Below are 14821 nucleotides of genomic sequence, written 5' to 3' on the forward strand. Positions count from 1 at the left end.
CACAAGGGTTTCTAAGGTCTAATCAGTGTTTTTTTCCCCATAAAAGTGAACATAGGCAAATTGTTCTGCACCTTTTTCTTCCTTGGTGACCTCTTACGATGAAGCAATATCTCATTGTGACCCCTCGTCACCAGTTGAACGTCTATAAATTGTAAGCAGTTCGGTCAAAAAGTGAATTTCTCTTCTCAGATTTCCTTTGAGTCATTTCCAGAGGCCTTAAAGAGGCAAAGCTGTGCAGCATTTCACAAGAAACAATGAAGGATTGGAAAATAAACTGATGAAAAACAGTTCTGTGTTTTAGAAACCGTGTTGTTTATACATGAACTTGAGATGAACTGAGGTTTCAGCTGTTGGCTGGCGTCAGTGTGTGTTTTAAAAGGCCTGGTATTCAATTTTGGAAGCGGTAGCAGGTTCCAATCATGTGCTTTGAGTTTTTGGTGGCGCTGCTCTTTTATTTTTATTACATTATGAATTGTGCATTGAAGCCCGTGTCTTACTTATTACTCTTTGCACCAATGCTGAGGATTGCCAACACTGTATGTCACGCAAATATGCATTATATCACATTTTAAATCATCAACAAACCATCACTACGTTAATCAGTGTGTTGCTTTACTCTGCTGAGTCACTCATGTAAAAAGACAACTTCTGGATTTGCAATATTATCCATAACTCACTAAACCTGCATGTTTGTTGATTTCTACAGCTCATAAATCTGTGTTTAGATAGAGAATTTTTTTTCAAAGGCCACCAGACGTTCCAATTTGACAAAAACAGACAGGCCAGAGGGGATTTAGAGTAACCTGTTTCATAAGGGTTCCAGATAATCTCCTCGTCTGAGAGGAAAGACATGCATCCACTATTCATTTGTGAATAGTGCTGCATGAATGCAGCATTCCCAAAAATTATCACATCAGACACATACTGTGTGTAAGAAACCAAAAACACACTGTCAGCCTTCCTTAAGTCAATACTGTAGTTTTTCTCCATGTAGGGAAATACCAAGGCTAATATTTATACGACTTTGACTGTAAGACACCGATTTGTATTGAAAAATGTAATTACATTGAAAAGTAATCAAATATACTAAAGTAATAAACATGATGAAATAATACGGTTTTATACATGAAGTAAACAAGTCTGTCAGTGCTTAGAAATGATGTTCTTGATCACACATTTTCCTTCTATTGAGAATGTTTTGTTCTTTGGTGTGTTCATTCTCGGAGTGTGTGTGTGTGTGTGCGTGTGTGCAAAGTAGAATGACTGCCAGGATACAAATTTATACAAAGCAGATTCGTGAGAGAGCACAGCGCTGCGAGTAAGATCAGCAGTGAGTGGAGGTGAAATGTGTGACGCTGATTGAAAGCAGATAAGTGTGTGTGTGTGTGTGTGTGTGTGTGTGTGTGTGTGTATCCGTTGGGGCTCCTTCCTATGTTTGATGTCACAGGATGAAAAGAGTTCACAAATAACATGATTTTAACCGCATCAGCCGGGGGCAACAGAAATAGTCACAGATCCCCCACAGCCACATTTCCTTATCATTCTTTTGGTCTAATTGTTTTCTGTCGATGACATTTGTTTTTGCAGGTACAGCAGGTTATTTTCAGCACGCGGCTCCGGTGGGAGGGAGGGAGGAGGAGGGGGGGGGGGGGGGGCTGTCTACATAAATCATCCCCGAGCAGAGAGACATGTTGTGCTGGAGCTGACCCAGAAAGAAAAAGTGTAATATTTTCCCCTCATGAGCTCACTCTGCAGAAACTTTCAACTACAAACTCTCGCGTTGCTTTGCGTGTTCACGCTCCATCTCTCTCCGTGAAAAAAAAGAAAGAAAGGAGGACTCGCGTCACAGGCTCAGCTGACGCGGCGCTGGGAGCTCGCGGGCATCAAAAAAGAGGTGAGAAATTGTCGTTTTTTCTTTACTCATCTTTTAACATTAATAACAATAAATCTATGAAGTAACCCAACACGTCTCTGCTCGGCGGTAGCGACGTGTTTCTGCACGCACCTTTGCTCAATGCGATGCATTTGACACCTAGACCCCGCTGCACACTGATAGCGTCTATTGATAAAACCACGGGCTGCGCGGAAGCTCGCATTTATTTTTTTCTTGCTACTCTGCGTTTTGTCTCCACGTACATTTTGACTGACGGCTTCACGCGACGCTTTTAAACGAACCGAGCCGCGTGCCCCCCACAAAAAAAAAAGCCTGCCGGTGTGAAGGAACAGCCCCGTTCACGCGGCGCCGCTCTCCCCGTCAAAGGCGACATTGTGTTCGGTCTCTGGCATCTGCTGGCGGCTGCTGCGGACAGGGCGGTGAGATTCATCCTCGGCCGGGTCAGCAGAGACGGCTCGGCTGCTTCAGCTGTAGGTCCGACACCGACACGCTGATGTGGTGCTAAACTAACTCACTAACCACGGATACGGTCATTTAGAGCTCGCAGCGTGACTTTAAAAATCACATTGAGACTTGTTGACGCGATGCGAGTGGAAAAGTCTAAAAATATTCATGTCAAAAAAAAGACAGGGGAAAAAAAAGCGCGTGTTAAGCGTTTCCTCTACGTCCCCAGATATTGATCCAATGCTTCAAACTACCATATATCCACATGTCTGCAGTAGACAGAGGAAGCGGTCAGATACATTACTTAAGAACAAACTCCATCACAAGCGAAAGTCCTGCGTTTAAATAGCACATCTTAAGTAAAAGTGCTCCATGCGTAAACGTGTTATTATAATATATACATTATTATAGGTGGTCGAGGTGCATCTATTTTTTTATACACTGTAGTTGAGTATTTCAATTTCTAACAGTGCATCACAGCTTTTAAAATCACACGTCTTGTAAAGACAGAATCTTAATTTCTAAGGGTCTCTGTTTAGTTGTAGTGGAGTTGCAGTTTAACCTGAAGTAGAAATACTAAAATAAAGTACCTCTAAATTGTAGGCTATACTGAGAGTGCTTCTGCGGACAGAGCGTTTGCCTGATTTAATGTTCTTTATAGCACAGCAGTGGATTTCGTTGGGTGTGCAGAAGAAGAAGAAGAAGAAGAGGAAGTGTGTAGCCTGCCGCCTCTGGAGAGGCCAGCGATGACTTTCCATGTCAATGGTCCCCTCTCAGCTCCAGGAAAGAGGAAATAATGTGAGCGCTGCTGCAGGAGAGCGTCGGAATGAAAACAGAGACGCCCTGCGACTTCTAAAGTGCAGCGGAAGGAGATGATAGAGGGGGAATTAAGAAACATGACTTATGATCGGCAGAGGTAGAAAAAGACACGGGCCGTCTTCCTGCAGCTCTATAGAGCCATCTAGTGCATCGCATGAGCACAGTGAGCTTCACTGTCTTTTTTTCGACATGCAGAACGTATCTTCTTGGTTAGTTTTGGCCCTCTTTCAAAGGCTGCCAACATTGAGGCTTTTATTACTTGTGGGGGGGGGTGCTCGGTATTCAAGTGTGCCGATGCCGTACCATAATCCATAGGAAGCCTGGTATGGGTACAGCGGGATACTTGTGCAATGCAAAAAGTTATTACTTCGCGGTATGCAGAGCCCAGAGGCATGCACACATTTGACAACCATTTGTGATTTTACTGCCGGGAAGCAGTGGGAGTTAAGTCAACGCAGAGCGGTGAAGGAGCAACGCAGTGGAAGCCAGTAAACCGTCAGACTTGCTCTTATTGCTCTTGTTTTCAGGCTCTTAACAGAAGAGCAAGAATACCTCGCTCACATCACATCTTTAACTTTCTAATTACCTGTAAGTGTAGAAAAATGAGAAACAAGGAGTTTGATTCAGCAACACTTAAATGATCTCCAAAGTGTTGGTCCGCAGCCTTTGTCTATTATTATACTTAATGTGTAAGCTGGTTTGTCATTTTAAGTGTATTTCTTCTCTTCTCTGTGTTTCTGTGAGCTTATCTGTGTGTCGAAGATTCTTCTTGTTCAAATGTGCTGACAAAATTACCCCCAAAAAAATCTAATTTAAAAAGGAATAATGTCGGTTTTTAAATTGTTTCTGGTGTCCAAATGCTAGCCGGTGAGGAGACGAGCCAGAAACATATCTGGTTATCTAACAGTGAGAGAGATTGACTGTGTAACGGTGGTTCTCTGTGTGTGTGTGTGTGTGTGTGTGTGTGTGTGTGTGTGTGTGTGTGTGTGTGTGTGTGTGTGTGTGTGTGTGTGTGTGTGTGTGTGTGTGTGTGTGTGTGTGTGTGTGTGTGTGTGTGTGTGTGTGTGTGTGCGCGCGCGCGCAGGGTGCAGCAGGCATGGAGCAGAGGTGAGGGTTCATTCACGGATGGCCAGTTCCACTCCTGAAGAGCACATTCCTGCAGCACAGCGGCGTCACGATGAGCCCACCGGCCTCCGCTTCAGTCGCCATCTATCCACCCATCTATCGCCATGGTGAGAGAGAGAGAGCTCCCGGACCCTGACTCTGTTGCTGTGGTGATCCTGTAGCAGAGCAACAGTCACTATGGGAACGTCCAGGATGTTCCGTATTTTCGTGGTCCTGGGCTCGGCCTTCATGATCCTTCTGATCATCATCTACTGGGACGACGTCGGAGCCTCCCACCTGTACTTGCACACTCCCGTCTCGCCGGGCCCCAAAATCCCCCATCCCCCTCCTCATCATCATCATCATCATCAGCCTCAAACCTCACGGACACCGTCCTTCCTGTCAGACATCGACGCCTTCGTGAACCAGTTCCTAGAGCCGGGAACCGGCGAGCCCACAGATCCCGCCCCCGCCGACACAAGCAACCAATCGGAGAAAGCAGAGGAGCGGTATGTACCGCGGCGGGAGTGGAAGATCCACCTGAACCCAGTGGCAGCCGAGCTCCGGGACAGACAGGTGACTATCTGAAGTTATCATCATGGTCTTTAATAGTACTGGTAGGATTCAATGTTTTCCACATAGCAAGAAAAGCACCGGTATAAATAACACGAGTCATGAATAATATTGAAGGATGTCGGTGAGCGAGCTGCATGCTGGCTCACATCATTTTAAGCTGAACCAAACTAGGTGTATTTTTCTATATTGCTGACGATGCAATTCTTGTGTTTCAATATAAAACGTGTCATACCTTACTTTGAGATAGATGATCCTGTTTTGCCTACATAAGCTAAACTCTCAAATGCCGAATGTGTCTTAACACAAGCAGACTTGCTAAAATAAGTCTAAAATTGCTCAATTTCCATTTAAAGAGCCACGGCCAACACCCACACAGGTGTTTTCACTTATTTTGCCTAATTTGACCCGTTCTCTGGACTGTGTGGGCGTGTAAACACCATTTGATTGACAGCTCTCTGACCCTCTTATTAATTCACATCTGAATCCTTCTCATTGGCTCGTGTAGTTTTGTGACCTCATGTAAGTCCAGCAGAGCTCCACCCACAGGGCAGTCAGAACATGTGAAAACCCCCGTGTGGCTGTACGGAGCCTTAAAGTCAGGTACTATGGAAAGAAGAAGTGAACAAAGACATCGTTTTAAATCGTTAATAATTCATGCGTCTGTGCTTGACCAAATGGTACGACCAGGAGCAGCGGCGGCGGTTACTCCAGGAGATGTGCGCCAACGACAGCGTGGCGTTTCCTGGCAAAAACCGCTCCTTTGACGACATTCCCAACAGGGAGCTGGACCACCTGATCGTGGACGACAGGCACGGTGTCATCTACTGCTATGTTCCCAAGGTAAGCGGACACATTTACTGCTTTAACGTTAACGTTTAGCGCACTTGTGATGCAAGTCTGGCAGACTAAACGATCAAATACTTAAAATTACACTCATGGTGATTTGTGCTCTTTTCAATAAATGCTGAATAAGAGCTGGAACACTGGGTTGTAGTTTTGAGTATGTTTTTGTCCCATCCATACAACACACACACACATACCTATAATGAATACCCACCAGACTTTTAAACATGGTCCTCTTAGGTCGCGTGCAGTAACTGGAAGCGCATCATGATAGTCCTCAGTGAAAGCCTGCTGCGGGACGGCGTCCCCCAGAGAGACCCGCTGGCCATCCCCAGGGACCTGGTCCACAACAGCAGCATGCACTTTACCTTCAACAAGTTCTGGAAACGATACGGCAAGTTTGCAAGGCACCTCATGAAGGTTTGTATAGTTACTATTCCATGTAACACATATCACATCTGCTAGCTTTAATTCCCCGTTAGTGATTCTGTGATTCATTTTTGAAGGTGAAGCTGAAGAAATACACCAAGTTCATTTTTGTGCGGGACCCCTTTGTGCGCCTCATCTCCGCCTACCGGAATAAATTCGAGCTGCGCAACGAGAACTTCTATCGGCGTTTCGCACAGGTCATGCTGCGCCGCTACGCCAACCAGCCGACGCCGCCGGCCTCCGTGGACGAGGCGTTCGGCGGGGGCATCCACCCCTCCTTCTCCAACTTCATCCAGTACCTCCTGGACCCTCAGACGGAGAAGGAGATGCCCTTCAACGAGCACTGGCGGCAGGTGTACCGGCTGTGCCACCCGTGCCAGATTCAGTACGACTTTGTGGGCCACCTGGAGACGGCGGAGGAGGACGCCGAGCACCTCCTGCGCCAGCTGCGGGTGGACAACGTGGTGGAGTTCCCCACCTCCCACAGGAACCTCACGGCCAGCACCTGGGAGTCCGATTGGTTCAGCACACTGTCTGCCGAGGCTCGGAGAGAACTCTACAAGCTGTATGAACCCGACTTCAGGCTCTTTGGCTACGACAGACCAGACTCCATCCTCAATGAGTGACCCACGTTTCTACGAAACTCACCCAGCCACACCCACACACACACACACGTTTTTTATGTAATGAAATAATGCTACACTCCAACAACAGTGACACCTCCCCTTGTTCTGGGGTTTGCAGATGTATCCTCCAGGCTTATGTGTGTGTCCTAGACTGAATGTGCACACTGTTAAGGACGCTCGCTGCTCTAAAGAAGCACACTAATGAGGTGAATCCAGGTTAATTGCCATTATCAACCGTTTTCTTTACAAATCACAAAGATAACAAGAAGCACACGACGGTTGACATCGTGCAAGCAGCGCATCTCCCCTAACGCGTCGCACATTCAAATGTAGTCCTCAACCCAAAACTCCGCTCCCAACGTTGATGTCACGCCGCGCCCCATCACGTGACGGTTGAGTCGTTGACTCACTGCGACTGTCACGCAGGCTTTCGTAGCAGGACGGCGAGTTGATGTCACAGAGCCGTACATGTTGGCGATGTTGCGGGAACCCTTTTGGTCGTGACGCCAACACGGATGCAATGAACAGGGAAACGTGGGCGCCGAGCGAAAGCAAGGTGTTTGTAGATTAGTTTTTAAGACCGTCAATGGTCGTGTAATTTATTTCACATTGTGGAAGCGCAATGTTTAGGTGGAGGACGAAAGGGATTTTTTTTTAATGAGTGTTTAAAAAGACAGACGTCAGAGACAGGTAGACTTCTTTTACACCTCACACACAGACGAAGCTGATACTCGTCGTTACACAACACGTTCTGCACCACCTTATTACATTAATAGATTAATTCATTTCAGACACGTTAGCAGCTTGCTCCCGTCGACCAGTTTTCAAAGCATGATATCATCTCATCGTACAGAAGCACAGCAGTTCCAGTGAACGTCGGCCCGCACATCTGGATTTGTCTCAGCTCGTCTAATGAGGCAGAAACCTGCAGTTTCTCCTTTCTATTCATTTCGTCTCAGCTGGATGTACAGTGGTGAGCCTCTGTGCATTTTCCAAAGGGAACGTGATCTTTTAATGCTTGTTGTGTTGCCATGACGCCGTTATCATCAGCGTTTGATCACACGCACGCACACACACACACGCGAGCTGCAGTTATTAACGTTGGCCTGCATCAGGTAACCCTGGAGACTGCAGCAGTGCAGTTTCACGGGCAGCGTTTTCGTGGGATGCACGGTGTCTTGGAGCGAGGAGCCGTGCACACAATGTGGAGCCAACACCGAGTGGGTTGTTTGTTTTTTCTAGTTTTGCAGTGGAGATCCATCACTCCACAAGTTGTGTTAATGCAAAAGGAGGCTATGCCAGTATTAGTGAAGGGGGTTAAGAGCGGGGATCAATCAATGATCGGAGCGCGGATCGGGCTGCATGTTTTATACGAGGAGATAAGACCGTGCCTTTTGGTTGCAAAAGTTTACACAGCAAAAAAATTAAAAATTAAAATTTTTTTGTAGAAGGACTTCATTTTTACTTTGAACACGATGCAGTGAGAACTGTATGAAGCCACAAGGTACACTTGATACACTGGGCCTTGTTTAAACGACGGAGCCCTTCAGCAGAAAGGCCCGACTGTCTTCATGGGAATTTGTACAATGAAATGATTCTGCTCTCTCTCTCTCTCTGTGTGTGCTCGTGTCCAGTGGATTGCTTTCTGTGTGTGCCATTTAACACGGGATTACTGTGTGGTTTGTACTGTATGTGATTATTCTGCAAGTCACTAAGCTGTATGTGTCTCAATGCCTTCTGGGTTATTTGTTTTGTACACGTTTGGGGCTTTTTGTGACTCCTGAATGACTTAGTTCAGTGAGTTCTGGTTAGGATGGGATTCATTCCGAGTCAATGAGTGGGTTTCCCAGATGTCTGCCATCGTCGTGTGGTGTGGTTTTTTTCTCCCATGTAGGTCTAAGTGTTCACACAGAAAAGAAGGTCAATGCTCGGCACAAAAACAAAAGAAAAGAGACAGTCATCACACCAGTGTTTGGATCGTCAGGTTTTTATATCTCTTTTGTATTTTGGTTTTGCTCTTCTGTCGTATTTTCTTGTTTTACAGTCCCGATGTCAAACATGTCAGACTTTTTGCTCTCGGCTGTATTTTCTGTAAAAGCGCAAACAGCAACACAGTAAGATGGAGTCATTTTGTAAAGGGAACAGTTTATTTATTAGCAGAATAAAACCTGAATACATGCTGCTTCTGGAATGGGAATCTTTGGGTGGCAAGAGATCTTTCTGACGATTAGTTGGACTGGCAGCATGTTTTTATTTTTAAATGGTCCACAGTGACCCGACGCTTCAACAGCATGGATACTGTTAAACGGCTTAAAGGTCTGTTGAAGCTGTGGTGCCACATCTTGTCCTACATTAGTGTCCCTGACCAAAAAAAAAAAAAAAATCTATTTTTGTGATTCCTGTTTTTGCTAAACATGTATTCATATTTCATTAAGTCACAAAAGACTTTGTTGTCTGACAAACGTGTTCCCTCTCTCATGTTTGTGGAAAATACAAAGTGTTCATTCAGTGTTATGGCGTCATGCGTCATCTGGTCTTCGTTAAAGAGAAATAAAGGTTGTGGGGCATGATGGGATACGCATTAGTCTCTTTGTGAATTAAGATTTCTTCCTCACTTCACATTAGATAATATTGGCACAAGGATGTCCCTTCAAATAATTATTTGTATTATTGTCTCACCACCATGAAGCAGAATAGTCTGTAGTGAGGACTGACATAACAGCCTTGTGGAAATGGGGGAGGGTAATACTCCTTATCAGTGCAACAGGAAAGGAAAACTGCACCCACAGAAATGTAAACAGGAAATGTTGACAATTTTATCTAAATCAAGGAAACCTCTGGATGTTTATGCCTGAAACGTTAACATGCCGACCTTCCACGTGCATACCGTCTTCACCACACATTCATGAAGGTATAAGTTCACATGTGAAACACCAAACAGCAGTCATCACAAACCTGATGGGATCGAAGAGAACTTGGGATAAGGAGTTGGGCGCCGGGCAGGAGAATAATCGTACTTCTACCCGGTCACTTTAAGACAATGTTACTTTGAACCAGTTGTAGAGCACAACATAAGCTAAACCCAAACAATTCATCAATTAAGTCAGCTGTATTTCACACAAATATAAGTAATCAAATCCAAAGTGTATGGTTCATATAAAATATAGTCTTACACACAAAGTGTCCATTAAATCAAAAGAAACAATTTCAGATATGAAAATCAAATACGTTGAGTAATTAAATTAAATGAGGACTCCCGATAAATGTTAATCTTAAGAGGTGTGGCGTGCGTGTGCATGTGTGTGTGTGTGTGTGTGTTGGGGTCCTTTCCAAACTAAATGAATATAATTCAGTTCAAGGTTTGTGGGTATGAAGGAAGGCAGTTAATTTCAGTCCCATGCAGTTCAGTGTGAGTGTGTGTGTGTGTACATGAAAGCAGTTCATGTCAATTTGAGGGAAAAGGAGGAGAAGCCTGCAGAGTTGCATTAGAGGGAACTTATCTTCATGGCCAGGAGGCCCACAGTTGCATCCAAGCAGGTCCAAGCTGTAGCTGAACCAGATCCTTTGTAAACCACTTGCTCCCGGGATCAGCACACCTCCACCGAGGCCTTGTCATCCAGGAAAGTTCACGAAACCACAGCCGGTTCTTGGATCTCAGAAACTGAATAACACTTCAATGATCTCCTCCTTTAGCCGCTCTCACTCCTCCCTCTGTTCTCCTCCATGCTGCTTCTGTTAGTAGATGCTCCCCTTCCCCCGGCTCACAGGTGTGACTCATTTATCTCCTCACTTTCCACACCTTTGTTTCCTGTCAAGGTTGGAGAAGGGCTATTCTGTGCATTGTGTTTCTTTTCTCCCTTTCTGCTACAAGGTGTCACTGTGTACATCTTCATAAAAACCTTCATTACAAGACCTTTTGGAGACAGTTCAGACAAGATGTGAGAGTAGCAAGATCTGCAACATGGGTGTGATCAATCACTGGCATCCCACCAGCCTGCGTCTCCACAGGCATCTGTAGTGGTGGGCGAGGCTGTGCGCCTGGGCGAACAGCATCATAAGAAGAAGAAGGCTCCCACCCTCAGCGATGGTGTAACAGCGATGTTAAGCCTTCACATAAACAGAAACACGCGCTCCGTTTTGCCTGTTTTATTTTTTAAAGTTTTCACTGAACGTGAGGTTGTGACATGAGAGCATCATGCTTTAAAATCATCCCTCCAGTGGTCACAGTGAGGAACTGCATTCAATTCGTGGCTAAAACACAATGTTAATATCAGTACAAAGATTATTAGTAAAACCAATTAGTGTGATTACTACAATTAAGAGTATTATACAATTGGAATACCTGCATTAATGCTTTTATAGTCACGTTAGTACCAGAGTTGATAATAAATGTATTAACTGCAGGTATTTGTGTCACAGCTGACATTAATCAATTTAATATAACTAACTTTAGACTTGTCAGATTAGCTATTGCTGCTTTATGTTGCAGTTGGGCCTCCAGTTTATCTTCAGTCACATGATACTATAATAAAAAGGGAGGGAGACAAACGTTCAAGTACACTTTAAAAGCAAAACATAGTTCAGTCAATAAAAAAGAAATTAAAATTAATCCAATACATATTTCTGGGACATCCAGACATTGTACTTCCCGCAGTTTCACAACTATCGTTCAGTTAGCACCATGTTTTAGCACCACATGTGAAACTCAACAACAGTCCACGTTATTCTGTGAACTCACTAAGTTTTCTTACCAGAGCCGGGTTACACAAAACACTGCTTTAAAGTACTTTTTATATATCTGTGAACATATTTTGTCATCGTGATACCTTCACGACCGTGCAAGATGCTGTTACAAAACTTTACAGGTGTGTAATTAAGATAAAAATGGTTGAGTTTGAAGATGGGTGTAGGTAGTAGGGGGGTTGGAAGTAGGGAAGGCCCCCCCCCCCACCTGGCCTAATTTGGCATCCCGCCTGGTGTGATCCCATCGCAAGATGTTCTCTACTTTAGCTTAGCATTAAGACTGGAAACGGGAGGAAACAGCAGGCCTGGCTCCATCTGAAGGCTGCAAACCTACTTGCATCGGCACTAATTCAATATCTTTATCTTGTTTATTTAATTCCTGCAAAACCAAAGAGTAAACATGTCAAGTTGTCTCTGCTCCGGGGGGCAAGAACTGGTCAGGCTCAAGATAGTTGTTTTTAAACTACAAATGAATTAGTGAGCTTCAGAGGTGCTGGTAGGGAGATTTTGTTACCCGTGGACAGATCCAGGCTCGCTGTTTGGTGATTCCCAGATATTATGCTGAGCTAAGCTAACTGGCTGCTGGTTACCATGAGATGTGAGAGTATCAATCTCCTCATCTAACTCTCGGCAAGAAAAGAAAATGATTATATTTCCAAAATGTTGAACTATTACATTTTCTATTAGGTTGACGAGCGTATTCAGTTTATTTCTTCATATTTTCTCAAAGAGGTATCGCTTGTTCTCCGGTAACCATTTTAATCTTAGCACCACTGTGGAGCAAGCTGAAATGCTTTTTCAAAATCTAAATATAGAAACAATTTTACATTGAATTGCATTCTGCTGCCATGTCAGTTCACTTTGTTTGCTTTCCATCAAACTGAGCTCGGACAGTCTCATCCTCGGGCCGTGCCTTCCCTCTCTCGCTCAGTTCCCCTCTAGGCTATACCTTTGATGAGGTATCCATTGAAGGTGATGTAGACATCTACGTCATCGCTGTAAATCGCGTTCTCTCTCTCCCTCTTGTACAGGCGGATCCACACCTCGTCCTTCAGCTTCAGCTCCAGCATCAGGCTCTGACTCTGCATGATGGAGCGGTCGCTGGGCTGGGCGTACACGATGGCCTGCTCCGTCTCGTTGTGCATGATGTGCAGATACGTCTCTTTGAAGTTCCACGTGTGGATGTTGACGTTGAAGAAGTAGATCCCCGGGACTTGGCAGAGGAATTTCCCATCGAACATGTTGAAGTGGTCGTCTTGGTTGACGAAGACTGTGTCAAACACAAGCGCCTGGTAGGACTCCAGGCTGTGGAGGGCTTTGCGACGGCCGACGGAGAAGGCAGAGTACTGGACTTTGCAGGGGTCTCCTGGGAGACCCGCGTGGCCCTTAGAACCTTTTGAGCCCATGGAGCCTCTGGAGCCTGAGAGGCCTTCTTGTCCAGCTTTACCTGGAGTTCCTCTGTCGCCACGTTCACCTTTGTCACCTGCGCAGAGCGATGTTAGTCACACTGCTGTCAGAAATTAAGCCACATTTCCTTCCCTGGTTTAGTTCAATTCAAGATAAACATGCCTAGAAAAGGAGGTGAGTCCACTAAATTCCAAAGAGAATTTAAAGAGAATCCGTGGGCGCTACTTTGACAAGCAAACTCCAAGAACCCTGAAGTAGGCCCCTAAATCACCTAAAAGCTCTGTCTGCCAATCAGCATATGTGAACTTTTAAAGCAGCAAAAGACAACTGATATTTGGCCATATATGGTGGTCAAACTGCATCAACCAAGACAAAAAGTGGTCTCAAGTACATGTACATGGGCCGCTAACGGATATCGTACCTTTGAGGATGGTCATGTTGATGTAGGTGCGGACCTCTGGGACATGGTTGAACCCTGCTGTGGGAGGCTGGGCTCCGCTGCCCTCTGCTGGCTCCAGGTGATCGCAGCAGCGATGGCAGAGGACACGAGGAACGTTTGGAGGACGCACCAGGGCCACCAGGGAGCTGAGGGACAGAAGGGTGAGGACACCCAACATAGCTGTGCCTACAGTAAGGACAGAGGAAAAGGTCAGATCATTGGACATTTCAGTTACTCTTCAGCTTTGAAGTCATTTCTGCTGGTGGATCTGGACCCACTGCGAATGATACAAAATTAAGTGATCAAGTCATTATGGTTCATCATCTGGTGTACATGAATGTCTGTAATAAATCATGTCTGTGATAGATAATATAGTAAACACAATTACATAATCCATCAAATAGTTTTGACATTTCACTTAAAGCACACATGTCAACATCGTGATGGCGCGAGAGGAAAAGTCTGAGGATCACCAAAGTCATTAGGATTCATCCTCTGGGGACCATGAATGTCTGTAAAAAAATCTCATAACAAATCATCTAAAAGTTTAAGAGCTATTTCAGTATGGATAAAAGTGGTGGACTGACCGACCAACACACATTGTCATCCATAGATCCATGCCTGGGCATTTGGTGGGCATTTGGTTAACAGATGTAAGTGGTCTTGGTGCAGAATATGGAGCTAAAAAGGTCTGAATACTGTATAAGACAAGGCACAACCATGGAGAGCTTTAAAAGCAATTAAAATGGTTTTAAACAAAGAGAGTGGAAGTTATGAGAGCAGGAGGTGATGAAGGCATAGATGAGTTACTGCCATGTTTTTAGGCACCAACGGTCTGATTTTGATTGATTGTTGATCAAACACAACTGCAAGATTTAGTTCACTGAATAAGAATCATGCAGAATTTTGCCTTTTCACTACATTTGAATGATTTGAGAGAAACTAATAGAATCAGAAGTTCACATGGGGAAAGAGGAAAATCACCAGAAGCAAAGACTTTTCCTCTCTATTTAGGAAACACATGTACTCGTCCAAATATCAGTTGTTCAGCAGCTGCTCAGGGAATAAAACATGATGTGTCCTGGATGTCGTTCCCACAGCAGTGGAAAAGAGAAAGAGGAATCTTCAACCTTGAGCCAGAAAAAACATTTATCAACTCAAAGAAAAGAAACAGGAGTCAGGAATTGAGGGGGGGAAACTGATAAAGTGAAGCATTCTTACAAAAGAATAAGTATATTTCTTCATGAGTTGACCATGCATTCACAGCGGCATTTTAAAATGCCAAGAAGTTTACTGCTCTCATACATCCACAGAGCTGAGAGGTCAAAATGTGCCTCAAAGACTCACTAATGTGCTTCTCATCCAAATCCCACAAGTAAGTGGGAACGTAAGGGAAATGTCAAAATACAAAATAATGGGAGCAGGCATGGCTACAAGGATCATCAATCATATGAACAATTACCCTGCAGGCAGCCCATAATGCATCACCTTTCAGCT

The 14821-nt window shown here is 44.7% G+C and overlaps 2 protein-coding genes across 2 annotated transcripts; one reads left to right on the forward strand and one right to left on the reverse strand.

The window, feature by feature from the left end:
• The first annotated feature begins 1723 nt into the window (after positions 1–1723).
• On the forward strand, positions 1724–9310 carry LOC142943139 (carbohydrate sulfotransferase 12-like). Its single transcript, XM_076084928.1, has 6 exons — positions 1724–1894; positions 3000–3136; positions 4242–4837; positions 5525–5677; positions 5921–6100; positions 6187–9310. Exons 3-6 carry the CDS (start codon positions 4460–4462, stop codon positions 6733–6735), a joined length of 1260 nt encoding a protein of 419 aa, XP_075941043.1. The 5' UTR covers positions 1724–1894; positions 3000–3136; positions 4242–4459; the 3' UTR covers positions 6736–9310.
• A 3106-nt stretch (positions 9311–12416) lies between these two features.
• c1qtnf6a (C1q and TNF related 6a) lies at positions 12417–13502 on the reverse strand. Its single transcript, XM_076080077.1, has 2 exons — positions 13307–13502; positions 12417–12961 (listed from the first exon to the last, which is right to left on the reverse strand). The coding sequence occupies exons 1-2, from the start codon at positions 13500–13502 to the stop codon at positions 12417–12419; spliced, it is 741 nt and encodes a 246-aa protein (XP_075936192.1).
• Between the last annotated feature and the right edge of the window lie 1319 nt (positions 13503–14821).

The sequence above is a fragment of the Anarhichas minor genome, unplaced genomic scaffold, assembly GCF_050575085.1.
Source record: "Anarhichas minor isolate MPS153535 unplaced genomic scaffold, ASM5057508v1 ptg000007l, whole genome shotgun sequence".
Classification (NCBI taxonomy): domain Eukaryota; kingdom Metazoa; phylum Chordata; class Actinopteri; order Perciformes; family Anarhichadidae; genus Anarhichas; species Anarhichas minor.